Source organism: Drosophila yakuba, chromosome 2L, assembly GCF_016746365.2.
Source record: "Drosophila yakuba strain Tai18E2 chromosome 2L, Prin_Dyak_Tai18E2_2.1, whole genome shotgun sequence".
NCBI lineage: Eukaryota > Metazoa > Arthropoda > Insecta > Diptera > Drosophilidae > Drosophila > Drosophila yakuba.
The window spans coordinates 11,611,896-11,630,644 of NC_052527.2; the positions used below are offsets into that span (position 1 = coordinate 11,611,896).

The 18,749-nt window shown below is 45.6% G+C and overlaps 5 protein-coding genes across 5 annotated transcripts; all 5 read left to right on the forward strand.

The window, feature by feature from the left end:
• The first annotated feature begins 6,516 nt into the window (after window positions 1-6,516).
• Window positions 6,517-7,637, forward strand: LOC6527789. The gene has a single exon (XM_002088826.4). It carries the CDS (start codon window positions 6,585-6,587, stop codon window positions 7,461-7,463), a length of 879 nt encoding a protein of 292 aa, XP_002088862.1. The 5' UTR covers window positions 6,517-6,584; the 3' UTR covers window positions 7,464-7,637.
• An 89-nt stretch (window positions 7,638-7,726) lies between these two features.
• LOC6527790 lies at window positions 7,727-8,906 on the forward strand. Its single transcript, XM_002088827.4, has one exon. It carries the CDS (start codon window positions 7,817-7,819, stop codon window positions 8,588-8,590), a length of 774 nt encoding a protein of 257 aa, XP_002088863.1. The 5' UTR covers window positions 7,727-7,816; the 3' UTR covers window positions 8,591-8,906.
• On the forward strand, window positions 8,906-9,709 carry LOC6527791. Its single transcript, XM_002088828.4, has one exon. The coding sequence runs from the start codon at window positions 8,910-8,912 to the stop codon at window positions 9,684-9,686; it is 777 nt and encodes a 258-aa protein (XP_002088864.1). The 5' UTR covers window positions 8,906-8,909; the 3' UTR covers window positions 9,687-9,709.
• A 131-nt stretch (window positions 9,710-9,840) lies between these two features.
• Window positions 9,841-10,721, forward strand: LOC6527792. Its single transcript, XM_002088829.4, has one exon. It carries the CDS (start codon window positions 9,925-9,927, stop codon window positions 10,675-10,677), a length of 753 nt encoding a protein of 250 aa, XP_002088865.1. The 5' UTR covers window positions 9,841-9,924; the 3' UTR covers window positions 10,678-10,721.
• Window positions 10,722-10,734: 13 nt separating this feature from the next.
• LOC6527793 lies at window positions 10,735-11,704 on the forward strand. The gene has a single exon (XM_002088830.3). The coding sequence runs from the start codon at window positions 10,845-10,847 to the stop codon at window positions 11,571-11,573; it is 729 nt and encodes a 242-aa protein (XP_002088866.1). The 5' UTR covers window positions 10,735-10,844; the 3' UTR covers window positions 11,574-11,704.
• Window positions 11,705-18,749: the final 7,045 nt, after the last annotated feature.

The window sequence follows — 18,749 nt, forward strand, 5'->3', positions numbered from 1 at the left end:
CCACATGTGGCGAATCTGCAAGCAAATCTCCACGCGAATCTGCAGGCAAATCTGCAGGCGAATCTGCGCAACAAGATCGCAATTAATTCACGCGGATAAATCTTCAAGTGCTAACTACATGACAACAACAAAGTAGTTACACTTCTTTTCATACACCCCACACACAACAAAAACTCACGAACTTTCGTTCTCTTCTCTGATTGCATTCTGCGGCTGCAGAAACTGCAGAATCTGCCGATTCTCCTCGGGAAGATTTCGCTTCGCGGTGTCTGTTCGTTTAATTTCAATTTGTTGCCGCTGCAAAATTTATGATGGTTATTAGCAAAAGACGTGCGGCCAGCACATTCCTCATCATGATGTTCGCCCTCTTTTCTTGGGGCTTCCTGTCGCTTCGGCTGCAGGATCCCTTGGCTACCGAAACCGAAACTCCATTTTCTGCACGCCTGCGCAACTTGCAACTGGCAATTGACAACTGGCAACTGGCAACATGCAACTTGCAACTCTCAACTGGCAACTGGCAACTTGGGCCAACGTGCGGTGGCAATGTTTACTCGCCTCAGACAAATTTCATTGTAACCCGAGTAACTTGGTAGTGGATCTTTGCTCCTTTTGCCTTTTGCGTTATGTAGACGCCTTTGTTGCCCCGCGTCCGTTTGTCTAGGTAATTGCGTTTATAGTTTGTCATGTGGACTGGCTGGTTAGGGGAGGTAGTTTCCAGTTTAGCTCTCGGCTGGGGACTGGACTTCTGTTACAGTTTCAATTGAAATCGTTGAGGTAGGATTGTAAGCTGGCGCTTGTTTTGGCTTATCAAGATCCCACTGATTGATAGACGCTCGAGTATTTACGGATTACATCTGCACTGCGCAAAATACGGTTACCAATTGAAAGGGAAGAGATATTGCATACTTTCTGCTAAAATATTCCTAGTACATCGCTTACTTAGAGAGCTGGAAACTTAGAAAGTCGGTAGGAGTGCATCGTAAAATATATATTTATTACAGCCGCTTATCATTCCACTTATTACTGATGCCCGACACCGTCCGAGCTCGGCGATAATAAATTATTTAATTAGCACTCATAACCATTTTTGATCACCTATGCCCAGGTGCGTGGCAGCTCACCAAACTATTGGATAAGATCGCCAACACGTCGGCTGGGATGGCACAACGCGGTGGATCATCACTCATAGTGGAGATTGGGGACTGGGTTGTGGGTTGTGGGCATGGGGGTACCCCAACCTCGAGGGCGTGACAAATTTTCGGTCATCCCGTTACCGATTCCCCAGGGATTGCCCGGAAAATACAGATCTCGGTGTGTGGCTGGCGACGATCGACAAATGCGCTGTTTACCTGCAGCAACACGAACTCTGCGGATCTCTGGATGGGCGAGAGTAAAGTATCCCCATCCGAGAATCCATTAAGTTGTTAATCATATGCGCAGCGCGGCTCCACCAGTGCGGAGTATCCAGTGCGCAGTGTCCTTTTCGGGTATCCTTTACGTTGACTGCCAGGCTGGCTGCCACAATTAATATGCGTCCAGCGATCGTAATCAATTCTCGCCGTTCAGCGCGACGCATAGTCATCGTAGAAGTCGTAGAACTCGCACAACTCGCACCGCTGCCAGTCGGAACACGTGCGGGTCATTAGTCGCAGTCACGCATTTTGAGTCGAGCCGGTGTCCGAGATGGAGTGGAGTATGGAGTGGCCCAACCCCCACCACTGACCATCCAGATCCCATAGCCCATGCCATGCCATAACACCTCCGCCCGTCCACTCGAACAATCCACCGACATGGGCGACTCCACCTCTTCTGTGGCATGTCCGTTTCGTTGATTTTAGTAGGAAATGATTTTGTACGCTTCGTTCAACTTGGATTTCGTTTTCGGCTTTTGGCGCTCAGCTGCGAAATTTTATGAGTAGATGGAACTGAATACGGCCGGCATCTCTCGGTTCTGCCGGTCGGTTCTTTGTTTGCTTTACCTTAATGGGTTCTAATGAACCATGGCAGCCAGCCGCCTATCAATGACTACTGATTCAGAGCTCAGGGTGTTGGCCATCAGTTGACAGCGGGAGGATCTGGAGGTGCAACCGAATTCGGCGGACTTGCCCAGATACATTTAGATAGTAGGCAAATGAAAACTGGCATAAAATGAAGGACAAGAAAGCAGGACTTAAAGTAATAACAAACTTCATAAGAAAAGATTTAAACTTTAGCAAAACTCTTGATTAGGTTCGAACCAGTAACATGTTCAACATATTTGTGGTGTATTTAAATCGACTGTTTACCAGTGCTTTTAATGCATTAACTCACCAACATTAAAACACTTAATGAGTCTGCTGCCATCAATTTCCCCAGTCACGTGTGAGGAAACCACGCAGCTAAAAGCAAACAATTTAGATCCCATAAAGTGCCCTCCTACACCCCCTAGTACCACCCTAGTACACCGCTAGTAAAACCCCTAGAACCGACCCCATCGATTGGTATTCCTAGTCCTGCGAGGACGAGGCAAGGATGTGGTCTATGGGGCACCAGTAGTTTGGCTTTCTTGCGCGCTTTCATGATGGCAAAATGCCAGCAGTAAGCGGGCTTTTAACCTTTTTGGCCTGTGGGCAAAAGATTTCTTGTACTTTCTATTAATGGATACTAATGCATTGCTAATACATTAGAGGGACTTTCGGGCCTCAAAATTGCTGGCACGTGCGAGGCAAATATCGACAAATTTGTTATGATAAATAAACAAACGGTGACACATATGGAAAAATATATATTTATTACTAATATCTGACAACAATTTATGCGGCCATTAACAGCGGCAATACAACGTGTTTATTTCAACATTCTGCCAAGCCATAAAAAGTATAAAAATATGTAGCCAAAGGCGAATGAAAAATAGTAAATAAATAAATATTAATATCTTGAAAATCAATCAAAATTCACGGCATGTCCGTTTGGACGGCGTGGCGTTCCGGTTGGACGAGTGCAAAATTCGCCCATAGCCCATAGCCCACAAACTGTTCATAAATTCAAACACCCACGAAAAGTATTATTCACCCGAACAAAAGACATTCAACAATATATGGCAATATGACTATCGATCGTCTGACCAGCAGATTTGTGTGGGCCTTCAGTGGGTCAGCTGTGGGCCTCCAAGAAAAGTGATAGTAATCGATCAGAAACTGGAGTGTTAAGCTGGCAAATGAGTAGAACTGCTGGGTAAAATGTCATTACCTGGCCAGCAACTTTTATTTGAAATCGTAAATTGCATTTCCCCTGATCTACATATAAAATATGCTAATGTATTTCCTCCACTGGTTTGATATATTCAACAATTGAAGAGGAAGTTGCACAGCGGCCACCCCAACGTGGAATGCTTCCAGAACGTATAGTAAATTTATGCCACTAATAAAAATGTTGGAAAATAAATTAGCGAAATTCCGGAAATTGTAACAAATTAACATTAGCACAAATGTAATTAGTAACGCCGTGTTGGGCGGTTGGGCTTTTATACCAAGTTCATTTCTCCGTTGCGGTGGAAATGAGTCAAAATTCGTTACTAATTAGAGCACCATAACTTAAATAACTTATATACATATATAACTTATAAATATACTTAATAACTAAAATTCTAGACTTACCTTTCGGTATGGAAAAAAATGAGTTGCATATGGAATATTATTTTAAATGCATGGCAGGTGGCAGCTCATCGAAAAAAAACATTTCCATGCCTTCTAGAATTTTGATTACAATTTTATTTTTAAAAACCTTTTCACTTTCTGGCTGGTGGGTGTGTGTTTAAACAGCTTTCCAGCATTGTTGACACGACATTGTTTGTTTGCTCAACTTGTATACATTTTCGGTGACGAACTAGGAAGACCCCGAAACAGCAACCGTCGAATCAGAAGGTGTTATACAATAACTCATTAATATAATACAACGCTGGACAGGCAGCCAGCCATTCATTTCCAGCTGCCTGGCTGCCTGTGTGCTGGCTTCTGGATTCCCCGATAAGATAGTGGGGTTACGGGTCCCGTGCCGGAAAAGCCGGGAAAGTCATGCAGAACTTCCGTTTCGAAAAGTTCAGGAAGGGGCTGCTGGAACATAATTACCCGACTTTGCGAGGTGCAAGCTCCATTTGAGCTTCCGTTTTGGAGCAAATGCAGCAAATTTACCAATCCCCCACATATGCTCTCCCGCTCCAAAAATGCATTATTAATTGCTTCGCCTTTGATTTATCTAAGTAGCAGGCACCCCTTAAAACCCCTTAAAACCCCTGAATCCCCAGAACCTCCAGAACCCTTCTGAGCCCCTCCCTTCCCCCCAAAACTTATGCAACCCTTGGAGCATTCGCCATAACGCTCCACTCACAATGTTTAATTGTGGAAATGAGAAATATGCGGAAGCGTTGACGATTCCGCTCCAGCGTCTGCTGCACTTGTCGCATCACTTGATGCGCCCAGCCCCATTTTCAGATTCAGATTCAGTTCCAGTTTCAGCCCGTGTCCGTGTCCATGCACATGCCCCTGCCCCAGCTCCTGCCCCTGCCCACTCCTCCATGCTCGATGCTCCTGCCCCTGCCCACTCCTCCATGCTCCATGCTCCTCCCACCCCATCCTCCGGTTCACCCCTCGTTAGCTGGCATGTCAGCGGCATTTGAAAGTCTGCGTCTACGCTGAAAAAAATATGTTGGTGTCCTAAAAATAGTTTAACTTATATTTACAAGTTTTCAAAGTTTTTACCTTCTTACGAATTCTGAACAAAAATCATTACATGCATACATTTAGATTTCCATAATCGCAAATAGCTCATATTCGCTCAGTGTAGCCAGCATCTGTGGCTGTTGCTGTTGCTGTCTGTTCCACTCCCACACAAGCGGTCTCGGCACTTGCCGCACTGCCCCGCCCCTTAACCCCCGTCGCCCCACCAACTAAATGACACAAAAATATGGGCTTAACCGGAAACGGATGTATTATCTGCGCTAACTGCGCTGCCACACACAACAGTCAGTCGGTCGGTGGCAGCCGGGGCTGGGCCCAAACTCGGGATCGGGTTTGAGCTGTGGCTCGAGCTCGGGCTCGGGTCGTGGAACTAATAGAATATTATAAATCGTGCTCCGAGCACGTAGAATGAGACAACCTGTCTTCTCCACTGACCCACGGATGAAGCGGTGCCCTGCCCTGCCCTGCCTTCTCCTCCTCCAAATCTCCGGGCGGTTCTCGTTCGTTACGCTTCTGTAAGCTTTTTGGCTTGTGCTTTTTGCGGCTCCCGAACATTTCGTGTTCGCATGCAAAATCCCAAATGAAGTTAGGGCCGGGAAAAGTCGACGGGGGAAATGCCGTTAGTTTGTCTGAGTTGGGGTTAGGATGGCGATGGTTGATGGGGATGGTGATTGTGATTGTGATTGTGATGGTTTTTGGTCCCGGCCTGGTCCACTGCATACGCTCGCATGTCGTTGTTGTCAAGCACTTGCCAACGCTTTCACTTTCCTCCCGACCGACCTCTCGTCGTTGGCCCTTTCATCGTTGTCAGTCACCCAGTAGTCTGTGGGTGCAAAAATATAAGCCGAAAAAGTTATACCATAGTACATTGACCCGAACTGAAGGGGCCTTTGTTGAATAGTGAATAGTGCATATACATATATCTGGCCCAAGGCCGAAAAACTGCAAGGGAAAAATCAATAAACAAGGCATATAAGTTTCTCCAAATAAGTTGCTCTTTAGGCTGAAAACCTTAAAGCTTACGTTATTTTATTAGTGTACAGAGAAAATAGTAATACATCCACTGCTTGAATGGAGTTCACTTTTTACCAACTCAATAATCCAATCATGAGCAGCAGGCGAGTTAACGACTTGATTGGCAACTCAAGGGTTACACTCCATCGACTGCAAGCGTATCTATTGCATTGAGTGCAGCTGCCAGATAACTGACATTCTCCCCGATCGCCTGCTGCCTTGGCATTTGCATGTCTTTAGCGGGTATCAAGGATAAGCGTAGCCAGCTGATTGAGATTGAGTCATACCCGGAACAATGCCGTCCAACCGTCAACCATCAGCAGCCATCAAACATCAACCGTCTGTGAAAGTGATCGTGATCGAGGCCGCAGATGCGGCAGTAAACACATCCTTTCTACTCCCGTGTATCCTTGCATCCTTGTATCCTTGCAGTCTTGTATCCTTTGCTTTGCGTGTCACTCGAGCGATCGGCTAAACAACAACAAACAATGCAGAGAGGGGCTGTGGCTGTTTTGTTAGCTTTGATCGAAGCTACTTAGCATTTTCCTTTCTGGCTTTGTACTCCTACCCTTGCCATTCCACATGCCTCGCTGAGTTTTCCGCCCCGATCGAATGGAATAATACTGCTTAGACTTGGAAAATGTACAATATTATGCTTGCCATGGCATTTGTTAAGTCACCATTATTATCTCTCACGAGAATCTTAATCTTGGGGCGATTGCAATATATACTGTGTACATAAATATTTTCAATTCTTAGATCAAATTTGCATCATATGTATTGTTTTCGTTTTTTAACACTTTTCGTGGTGTGCCGTAAATATTTTGTCAAAATTTTCAAGTGCTCGCGCAGAGAATGTTAGGTGACAGTTTAAGAAACGACTGGCTCCTCTGGCCCCCTGCCCTCCAGCTGCTCAACTTTCCCTCGCCACAGCAGCAGGAGCAGGAACCTGGTCCTTTGGTTCGGTACGAGTATCCTTCGATACCCCAGCTGCGCCTGGCAGCCCGTAGATTGGGGCCTTCGCGTTTGGTTGTGGAAGGTTCCGGCGAGGGCTCCGGTGGACAGGAGAACGGAAGTGGCGCCTCACCGAGAGTGATCTTTGTGCGGAGGTGCTACATGATGGCCGGCCTGTTCTCGATCAACACTGCGATCCCCGCCATAATCCTGTCCGAGGCCATTCCTCCGCATACAGATCTCATAATGCCAGGCTTCATTTGCGCCATGGTTTCCCTAATGGTGCTCTTTGTCTTCTGTCTCTCGGCCAAGTTGCGGAAGTTCTATTGGTTCAGCTTCATCATGGCCGGGCTGTTTGTGAGTCTGGCAGGATTGGGCGTGAATCTGCTTCTCGTGGAGCGGATTATTGTCCGCGTGTGCAGTGCCCTCCTGGCGGCGTCTGCCATGACTGTGATCTGCTATTGCGCTGGTGCATGGTTACCCAAGATCATTCTGCCCGGAGAGAAGACTATGTTTCTCCTGCTCGTCATCTTCGTGATGGCCTCCATCTTTGTGATGACCGTGTTTATTTTCACGGACAATTGGATCTACCAGCTGGTGTACTTCTCGTTATTGGCCACTTTGCTAATACCCGCATCCGTTTATCACGCTCAAGTGGTTCATTCCCGGCGATTCCAGCTGCCGGAATACGAATTTGTGATTTGCGCCGTCAACGTGTATCTGCACTTTCTGCTGTTCTTTGCGGCCTTCTACTTTGTCATCTGGCCGACCAAATGGTGACGAATTCAGGGACTTGGAGTCCTTAGGAGACTGGTTACTACTGAAGGTCCTTAAACGGAATGATGGCCATGTAGTTAGCTGAATCTACTGTTTTTGGCTAAATAAAGGAACACTTTTGTAGCCATAATGTTAATATATATCTCAGCAAGAGTATCAGTACAATATTTTTATACAGCACTTATTTCTTAAAATAAAAATATTATTTTGTTAAATAAAAAGGAAAAAGAACGTTATGATGAGAAAGATAGCAATTTGTTAATAAAAGATGTAGCAGAGCTGCTCTGCCGGGAGATAAGTGTCAGGGTGCAGACCAGACGTAGTCTCAACACTCAGTCCATAAGGATTTCACCGGGATGGACAACATCTACCACCAGGACAGCGTCCGGCCGACAATCACGCAGCTGGACCCGATAACGCAGTTCATCCGCAGCATCTACAACATTGGACTGATCTTCATCGGAATTACGGTGGGCGCCTGGCTGCTGCTCGTGCTGACCAATACTCACCTGCACACGCACCTTCCGTTTCCCAGCTACGTCCTGGCCGCCATTGTTTTCCTGGTGATAATATGCATGCACTGCATCCCAAGGTTATCCTACTACTGGTTCACCAAGTGGTTTCCGGCTAGCGTGGTGGTTGTGTGCACCACCTTGTTCGGCACCTATCTGATTGACGACTTGACCACGTTCGTCATCATTGGCGTGATGATCGGCGTGGCGCTGATCATACTGATTCTCAACTTCGCGGGTGCCATGTGTCCGCAGGAGTTCCTGCCCGGTGGTGTCTGTTCCACGCTGCTAATGATGGCCCTGCTGTTGTGCTTGTTCATCGTTGGAATCGTCCAGATCTGCACCGGAAATGTGTTCGTACTCGATGCCTTCGCTAGCATTTTGTTCGTGATGGTGGTCATAGCCATTCCCATCCAGGCGCAGCTCAACCACTGCCGCCTGGACACCGTGGAGATTGTTCCCAAGGAGCACCTCATGGTCTGCACCCTGACCTTATACCTGCACTCCATGATCTTCTTCTTCTGCGTGTGCTACTTCATCCTGGTCGAGGAGAGGAAGGAGGCCATGAGGCAAACAACGGAAGGGCCAAAAATCTCACTAGAAAATGATTTTGATTGAGCGAAGTCGCGCTGCCATCCTGTGATCGCAACTGCTTAGCGATCTGACGAGTGAGTCATTGTGGATCTGTAGACCAAAGGACACTGTCTTCCAGTCTAATCACTTCGCTTGGTATAGCGTTGTTGGCACAGAAAATACACATACTGTCTCATTGTAAGGCAATTAAAATGAAGTGAGAGCACTTCAAAAGTCTGTTCCCTCAAAATAAGAAAAAGTATTCATTTACTTTACTTAGGAAAGTTTTCAAACGCTGTAATTTGGTATCCAAGCTTCATTTGTCAAAATTGCATTATATTGAATCGAAATCCTTGATCAACACATGAATAATCCCAATGGGCGCTGGAATCGTTTGGGAAGGAGCGGAAGAGATGATGGCGATGGTGGTGGTCCTGCGGAGGGACCGGAGATCTTGGTCATCAACGAGCGCCAGTTGCGGGCCTTCATCATCCGGGTGTACCTATCCTCCGTAGTGCTGTGTATCCTCTCCTCCATTCCGTGGATCATAATATCCGCACTCAACGTGAAAGTCAAGGAGGACATTCCTGTGCCGGCGTACGTGTGGCTCATATTGACTTTCATCATTCTCATTGTGCTCAGCTGCATCCGGCAGACTCCGGCACTGACCCTGCTCTGTTGGGGCTTGGTGCTGGGATGCGTGTTCTTCATCACCCTGTTCGGAACGTATTATATGCACATGATGCGCGTCTGGGATCTCTTGGCGATCATTTTGTTGGCCGGCAGTCTGCTGGGTCTGCTGCACTTGTACGGGGCCAAAGGTCCGGAGATTCTGCTGCCCAACGTCCTATGTACCTGCTGCATTTTCCTGCTGCTCACCGTCACCCTGTTCGTGTTGGTCATACTCTACTTGGTCATCAAAGACTTGCGTTACCTCCTGGCCTTTGCCATCCTGTTCGCCGTCCTGATCCTGTTCATGGCTCCCTTCCAGGCCCGCTTCATTTGTGGAAGGCTGCAGCATGTGCCTTATGGGGAGACTGCGGATTGCGCCCTTGGCATTTACCTGTACTTTGCTTTCCTGGTCAATGCAATTTTCGTCTTTGCCCTCTACTATGATCACACCCATAACAAAAACACTTAGAATATATTCTTTGCAGAAAAGGATTAGTGACTATCTTAGATAATGATGAATGTGTGTTGGCTTAAATTAAATTATTAACTGCTGAAATATTATGTTATTGTGCACTATGGATCTACAATTTCTTTAATATTCACAATTTATAAAATGGGCAGCCTAAACACGCAAGTTGTGAACAATCTTAGCAAAATGTAGAAATACATCAATTTTTGAAATTTCTCTCTCTTAAAATTCCGGCTCGATGTCTTGTTGTTCGAACGAGCTAGTGAACACGGTAGAGGGAACCGACGAGGAGTTGCTAGTGTTTATCCGTACTGTTTACGTAGAAGCCGGAATATTGTGTTTCGTATCGACCATTACTTTAATGGTCATCTCATCGCTGAACATAAGCGTTGTCAACGTCCTGCCGGTTCCGCCGTACGTGTGGCTGATCTTCGCCCTCGCCCTCCTGTCGGTCCTGATCTGTCTGCCCGTCCGGCGCATCCGTCGGCTGATCCCCTGGACAATGGTCGGCGGAATTGTGGTGTTCTTCACGCTGTCCGCCGCATGCTTTATGTGCATCTATGACATACCCGACTTGGTGCTCTACTTTACCATCATGGTACTGGTGGTGGGCGGACTGATGATCTGTGGAGCCAAGTGTCGGAAATCGTGTCTACCCAATGGCTTCGTCAGCGGAGTGATTGTGGCCCTCTGCCTGGCCGTCCTCATTCCGCTCCTCTTTTTGTCCCTGGCCTCCATCCGATACTTTTTTGTGAGCTTCTCTGCTGTCCTGAGCGCCCTGGTGATGACACTCATCCCCCTGCAAACCCAGTTCATCCACGGACGATTGCAATACTCCCCGATTGGCCTCGAACCGATCTGCTCCACTATGATCTACCTCACCTCATATGCCCTGTTCATCTGCATATGCGTGTTTTCCATTGCCATTGAATCGGAGATTCTCGGGTCTTTCGGTTTGCATTTATCAGGCCTATCCACTATTCCAATGTAAATGTGATTAATAAAAACGTTAGCTACAGTATGCGGGCAGAACAAGATACGTTTTCTAAATCGATCGAGATAGCTCTGTAGCAACTTTTCGGGTTTCAGCTTTTTACATTTTCGAGAAACCAAGTCCAGACATCGACAATTCGAATTTTATAACTCTATTAAAGTCCAATGCTAAGTGTTACCGGAACAAATTTTCGGATCAGCGCTCCGGAGGTCTATGGCGAACCGCCGGATGAGAGCATCAGTCATGCGGCCAAGATATACGGACTAAGTGCCATCCTGGCCGCCATCGCATTGACGCAGTGGCTCATCATTGGCTCCACCGAGTTGCTGACCCACAACCGATCGGAGGAGCGCTACGGCTGGTGGCTTCTGTGCACCTTCTTTGCAGTCGCCACTCTATCGTGGACCAAGTTTGGACGCAAGGTGCCCTTCAACTACATCATTATCGGTGCGATCGTGGAGAGCTCCACTATATATATAGCCATGGAGCAGAGGCACAATGAGAACAGGCTCGTCAACTTCTACGCCGGCATTGTGGTGGTGGCCCTGATGTTGGTCTCCATTTTTTGGGGCGCCTACTTTCCCATGTTCGTTGTTCCCGGCGATCTGCTGCTCAGCTGTTTGGTGGTCATAGCCAACATTATGATGATCATATTCTTCATCAATGTCCTTTTCATCAACTACCAGGGCATATACTACGCTGTTCGGAACACATTCGCCCTGGTGGCCATCTGCATGGTCATGTACACGGCCACCATTATCCACGATCGCCAGTTCGATGTGCCCAAGAACGAGTATCTGTTCCTCAGTGTCCTGCAGTTCTTCTCCTACATGATCCTGCACGAACGCATCCTGGCCATATCCTTTACAAGTACGAAAAAAACAGGTTGTTAGGTGCATGTCCTTTTTGGCAGTCGTACGGAATTTGGAATCTTAACATATCTTAAAAATTTGTTGCATAAATTTACTAAATGTTAACCTGTATCGACTAGACTCTTCAATGCGGAAGATATCTTAAAAAGCTACTTTTGGTATTTTTCATGGATGTGCACGTGCATATAATTATTGTATTGTTCTGATCGAAATTTTCGGCTCATTATTTTGGGACCACGAACAGGGTTCCTTGGCATGCGCCAGATGCAAACAATGGGGGGATTGTCTGGAAGTGAAATAAATAAATAATAAATAAAAACCGCTAAATTGGCACTGCAACGTGTCTCAATTTCGGTGGGGCGTGTGTGGCGATGCCTTTCATTCACTGCACATGTGATTCAGCAACCTTTATTGGGTAGGTAAACAGCAGGCAGGGGATTTCGAAACCGGATTCATATTTGCCATAGATTTCGTAATAACTCAGTTCAAATAGATCTTTATAGATTTTTTAAAGATTTGTGTAAATAAAGGTGCACCCGAAACAGCTTCCATTGTTAGGAAATCTAATTATTTAGGCGTGAAGAATAGCAAACTCCTCTGGAATTCCGTTTGTCCGAGATCATAACCATCCCCATAACCATCCAGCTTTAATGAGAAACTAGCGCATCGATTTGAACTGGATTAATCCGGCGGAAAACGTAACTCTCATACGAAATTTACATAAGGAATCATCTACTCCACCACGTCTATTTGATGAGCTGCCGTAACACAAGAAGTGCCACCGAAAACAGGATTAATCGAGCAGGGTACTGGACTGTCCAAGACCAAACAAAGCGGCAGCTGGCTGAGACAAAGGATCGCGAGTCCCTCGACAATGCAATATCCACTTAAGGTCCAAGCGAGGCGAGAGGAAACTCGTTATGAGTCACACAAATCTCAAGCTTCGCGGCGAGGGTCTTCCATCCACATCCACATCCAAATCCAGATTCAGATCCACCTAAGTATCTGCCGTTTCCTTTGGGAGTTGCAACCCTTTTATTCGAAGGCGTCGCGGTCAGTCGCGAAAACAATCAGCGGCCATAAATGTTGATTATCGGGATGATAGTGTGCATAGCGATAGTGATGATGATGGTGATGATCAACGGCTGCCACCACCCTGCACACTGCGAGAAATAATGGTAGTCCTTGTAAAGGGGTTACGTATGCAACACATATCTTATTCAAAATCAAGAAGAATGTGTAATTAATATTATATTATTAATATTATTGCTGTAACAAATTTTCAAGGTAATATCTTTATTTAAATATCTTTTTTATTACTTACATTTTGGTTTGTACTTTAAAGCACAAAAACCTTGTATTCAATAAATGGAATATAATTTTAAATATTTATCTAAGTGCATTCGCTTGCAGCAGCTTTCGATCCAAGGATCTGGACCCGAGCTGCGCTTAACTGACCTGAGCTAGTTACCTTTCGGAAAATCTTACACGAAAATCGTGGGAAAATTCCGAAAAGCGCATATCGAATGCAATTAAACGTTCGCGACGTTCGCGGCGGTGGTTACTTTGCCACCCGAAACCCAATCCCGATGGCCAGGGGTTGTTAATGCGCGCGGAAAACTTGCGCGCTTTCCAAACTCTCATTTTCACCCTCAAAAGGTGCGAGTGGAAAATGGGGAAAAGGGAATAATTCCGCTTGTTGCGTGGTCAGCTCTTGTGATTTACCTTTCCGGTGACAAAAAAGTAAAATAAAATACGCGGAAGCATTGTAAATCGAGCCGAGAGAAGGGGGCTCGACTTTTCCGCCCAACTTCTGCTAACGACTTTGGTAGGCGGTTGCTTGTGTGGTTGTGTGTGTGTGTGTGTGTGTGTTAACGTGGGAAACCGAGACTTCAATGTCAACTGGTAGCTGGCTATCGAAGGCTTTCGCATAATTAAGTGCAACGAAATGTGGCAGCAGCAGTTTGATTTCTCTCCCAGATAACTGCGCCCAGGGTGGTGGAATTTGTCGTAATCGCTTACATTAGGTCGTGGTCCTAATGGCCAACGAAAACTAGGTTTCGGCTTACTTTAAATAAGTTCGAAACACAGGATTAACATGTTAGTATCATTAGGCGTCAGGAAACTGTTCATAACAAGTTTTTGAATCCTTAAAATAAGTATTAATCAAATATAAGTATAATACAGGAATTTCCGGCTAACAATCTCTGCCAATGGAGTTATCGCAAATCAGCATATTCCTGTGCCATTCAAATAACTTTAATAAAGTTCGTAATTGAATTTTTAAATTAAGATATTTTATTTAATTCCCACACTCCAGAAATTCCTAATAAGGAACCCAAATTATAAATAATTTGGCGCTTATTTAGTTAACTGTAACTTAAAATTTGTATCTTAAGTTAAATTCTTAAAATCCTTTCCGCTTTGGATTCCTCTACCCGATTGACTTCCTGCTCCTGCAGAGGTTTCTGTCTTGAGAGGTTTGCTTCTTGAGAGGAATTGTGGAGGGGAAATACCAGAACCAATGGCCAATAACTCGGTGTCATCAGCATATCTTCGTTTCGCTGCGTTCCGCGGCTTAATGCGAAATAATTACAACTTGTTCGCACATCATTCAGCACAAGCTGAAAAAAATTATCTGTCAGCTCGACGTCCCCTTCATTTGTTTGCCCAATGACGAATGTGACCCTCCAATGACGAACGATGGCGATGGTGATGATGATGATGACGGTGATGATGAAAACTTGAAAACGACACTTGCCTTATTTGCTTTTTGCGTATTTTTTTATTTTTGCAAAAAGAAACTCTTGTGGGCGCGTCGGTAAAATTTCAAAGTCGGCATCATTAACACCAATGCGCCATTTTGGTATTTCGATGTCGATGAGTTGTTGAGTGCTGATGGTGATTGATGTAACTTTTGAGCCAGCCAGCCAGCACCACTTGGAACGCGATCTCGAGTGAGTGTACCAAATTGGTAGCTTGCTGGCAACCCATTCCAGGCCAACTCATCCGCCCTCCTCCCAAAAACCCTACGGCTGTGTATTTGTTGTTTTAGTCCGTAGTCCCAGGGCCGCGCTTCCCCCGGCCTATGCTAATTTGTTATTTTAAGCATGTTTGTTTGCCTACAGCCCTCCAGTCCTCCAGTCCAACAGTCTACCATTCCTCCAGTTCACTAGTCCTCCAATCCTCCGGCTCTGCAGTTCCGGACCAAAATATTGACAAATGCAACGGGCGGAAGGGCGCGGATGTGGTTGTGTCTGCACCTGAGGCGAAATATACTCTGCAACAAATAACAAACAAGTAAACCAATTAAAGCAAAAGATACAATTTGAATGCGTAATGGACTTGGGAAAGGGGAAACCGTGCTTAAAACTAAATTTGAAACACATTTAACCGAAATTTTTACTTGCTAAAGGGAATGGAAGATTTTCTCAAGGGTGGTAATCGAAAAACCTAAGTAAATTAATTAACAAATAATTAGGTAAGAACACTCACTTCAGCAATTGGCATGTTAACCTTTAACAGGACAACCTTAAGAGCCTTTAAAGGTTTCCTGGGACAATTGAATCAACTCTGAATAAGGCAGATTAATTGGAAAATAATTTAGACAATTCCAAAAAAAGATAAAGGGGTAACTCAATAACACCCAAGAGGTGTTTTGCAACTTTTACCACTTATAGGCACTTTTGAACCGTGTAAGTTTTAACCAGATCCTCAATAGCCTCATTAACCCACTTCCGAAGTCTGGGACTTTGACAAGCCTAATCTGGTTATAGACAGACCCGGGTGGTCCGGTCCTATTCCGGTATAAAAATCACCCAAAACTCTGCCCGAGAAGGGATAACAAGTTCTAACCCCAAATAAACTATAACTCAACGCACTAATTACGTGAGAGACAAAGGTGGTTGCTGGTTGGGTCTAACCAAATGGCAATTGCACATTGACTTCATCGGTGGGCCCAGAACCAGATCTCGGCATATTCAATTACCGCAAATTTGTCGGCGAAGAATAAATGCAATAATTAAGAATCAAGTTGCCAACGAAGTGGACCAGACCAGATCAGACACTCGTAAGCCGACCCTCAAAGGTTCCTCCACATATATGTGTGTACTATACGATATATGTATATATTCTTCTGCCTTTTGGGGTGAAGTGATACATTCGCACAACTTCCGTTGAAAGTCATGTAACTTATTTCGTGTTACGCTTGAGAAACTCTGGCAGTTGACATCGAGACCGGCAGGAGTAACTGAAAACTCAAAAACTAACCCAAATGGGTTTCGGAAGCTGCGGTCGACCGAACCTCCGACCCCTAAAGAGGGTTGGCCTCTTCGCTCCTTGGGTTTTTTGTTTTAGTGGTGGACGCATTTAAATGTCTTTCCAATTTGTTCGTTCTGTGGGTCTGGAACCGAGAACCGAGTCTGCTCCGTCTGTCCCATATCCCATATCCTTATCACAGCCTGGAGTGGCACTCGTGAGAGAATTCCCAGCTCGACAGACCTCGAACTGACTGCTCCGGGAAACCCCTGATTTCGACTCGAATGTGACACCACCACCTCAGCGGGCATTCGGCTCTGTGGACTTTAATTATGGGTGACAATGGCCTGCGGAATTGATTTTCGATATTTGATCATTCGCTGTGGTTAGTTAACGCTCTTTAGCGATGAAAGCGCGACAACCGCAGGCGCTGGCAAAATGGGAACGGCAATGGGAATGGATGTGGAAGTGGAAATGGGAGTGGAAATGGGGTGGCAGGGGACTCAGATGTCGCAGATGGAATTACGCCAAATGAGGCGAGTGCAGCACTTGAGGTGCACTCGGATCTCATTTGCAAGGCACTTTTTTTTAAACCCCAGGCAGGGATGATGTGGTCGATTTATTACGGTTAAATAGGTGAGGAAAAATGGTCAATGTTTTTAATGATGAATTTAAATTGGAATAAGACAACATTTAGACTTGATTAAAAGCCATTTCAAACATTTGAATATTCTTTTTAGCTATCAAATAATGTCCAGGGATGTAAACTGCATTTAGAGCCAACTGATCGGACATTTCCCGAATTCATTCCACTTGGCCAGAGTCCATTTTCAAGCGGCTTAGTGCGGTTCGTGGAAAATGCTGTAGACGCCGTTCTGTCTAAGAACTTCCACTTGGCCAAATGCCCGAATCAGGTAACTGAACAATTTCCCATTGCCCCCCGCAGCAGCGACCCTCAACTCTGCAGAGTATACCTGTTTACTGAGGCCGTGAAACGCCTAAAACTAATTGAGACCGCCCTCATTGAATAATTTCTGAAGATTTTTCTTTCGTTTTTTTTTTTCTGAAGCCAAGATTTTCCGCAGACAGAAAGGGGCCAAGAGAAGCGAGCGGAGTGAAAATTGGAAACTGGAAACTGCGGAGGGACACTGAGTTGAGCTGTGGGTAATGATGATGTATGGGTAATTTGAATGATTAATGGACTGCGCTTTATGCCAGTGTTCCGGTCACAGTTGAAGGTTTGCCCGGGTCTGTTCCAGTCACTCGGCACTCGGCAAAAGGATATCTTGAGCGTAGATGTGAAATTTAATTAAAATATTTTTATGGTAGCCCGTAAGAATGGAAAAAGGTGTGTAAAGGCAGTTGCGAAGGCATGCAAAAAGGTGCCCCTGGGGTCACTGATTTGATTCGATGCAGTAATACAAAGGTGTGAGCCACGAAGATTCGCTTTAATTAGGGAATAGTATTGTAAAATAGCAGCACAACTCTTTGTAGAGCATGCTGGAATTACCAGTTGCCTCGTTCAATTTGTAACACACTGAAAGCTGAACCCCAACTTCACTTGCATATCGCATAATTTAAATCTCTGGCGCTGAAATTATGTTTCCCAAGTGCGTTGTGTGTCCTGGCCGCATAATCATTGCCAACTATCTGGCCACAAGCCAAAGCCAATAAGGCGGCATATCCTTTTGGGCCTGTGGCCATAATCAGCACACAATCGGGCCCACGGACCGTCGAGCGGATGGTAAAAATTAACTTTTTTAATGAATTACGTAAAGGGTAGGAAATGGGAGCAGTCTGCCCTGTAGACAGTTGCAACGCAACGTAACGTGACGCCAAACGCATTATGTCATATCGCAGATTGAACCAGCGAACCGGACCAAACCGACCTGAACTGAACTGAACTGAACTGAGCTGAACTCAACTGGCAAAATGTTATGGGCCAAGAACAAAGGGCCAGGCCAAAGTGACATCCCAGTGGCCATTAAAATTGTATATTTTAATTTGATTTTCCTCTTGCCATTTCATTGGCAATAATAATCATGTAAAGCGACCTCAAACCGCGCCATCCCCTGAGTTTCCCCACCCATTTGCTCTCATCTCATTTCTCGATTGCTAAGCGGATGAAATTGGCACCGAGCGAGCTGCTTATAAGGCTATTATATCTATCGGGCCTAAGCCGTAATGGCAGGACCCCAACCCAAAGCGAAAACCCCTTCTTTTTCACTTGAATTGGAAGAGCATTTGAAAAGACAAATCCGCGTGTTAGGCTTTTGATGCATCAGCAACTGCTGCTGCAACGCCTGCAACTCCCTGCGTTTTGTTTTTTTTTTGTGTATCCCGGTAGCGTCTTTGTATCTGGATCGTTGTATCTGTATCTTCGGCGCGGCTCCTTGCCGTTGGACATGTGCGGATTTATTCTTGCCTCTATTTTCGCGCAATGAATACGCGGCTTATTCGATTATTGTATGTGGAAGTCTGCTTTCATTTCCTTTTCAGCGGCCGTGATTGAACGCGAGTTATCCTCGACGACTTAGGCGTTGTCTCTTCCAATACCAATCGGAGTGGCACAAAAGGAGGTCACACACAAGCACTCGATGCGACTGTCAGCAGATTATCCTCATTCCCCCCCTTTACCACGATACCCCGATACCCCGATACCCTGACACCCTGATACCCTGTTACCCCGATGCTATGATACTTGGGCTCCCCCGCCTCCCTGCAAATGTGTGAAGATAATTGTCAAGGTTCACGGCTGCCTGACTCGCTGATGGCTAAAACCTTTCATCACATTTTTCATTTCATATTTCATATTGCTTTTTTAATTAAACCATTTTTTGTGGCTTCTCCGACCGGCTTATGGAAGCCATTTTCCTTGCCCTGCGGCGAAGGGCGAGAAAATTATAGATATTCCGCTGAAAAGGTAGTGGCGGTAATTGC

Excerpts from the sequence above, each read along its gene's own strand:
- LOC6527791 (XM_002088828.4), top strand. The coding sequence starts at position 8,910 with ATGAATAATCCCAATGGGCGCTGGAATCGTTTGGGAAGGAGCGGAAGA.
- LOC6527793 (XM_002088830.3), top strand. The coding sequence starts at position 10,845 with ATGCTAAGTGTTACCGGAACAAATTTTCGGATCAGCGCTCCGGAGGTC.
- LOC6527792 (XM_002088829.4), top strand. The coding sequence starts at position 9,925 with ATGTCTTGTTGTTCGAACGAGCTAGTGAACACGGTAGAGGGAACCGAC.
- LOC6527789 (XM_002088826.4), top strand. The coding sequence starts at position 6,585 with ATGTTAGGTGACAGTTTAAGAAACGACTGGCTCCTCTGGCCCCCTGCC.
- LOC6527790 (XM_002088827.4), top strand. The coding sequence starts at position 7,817 with ATGGACAACATCTACCACCAGGACAGCGTCCGGCCGACAATCACGCAG.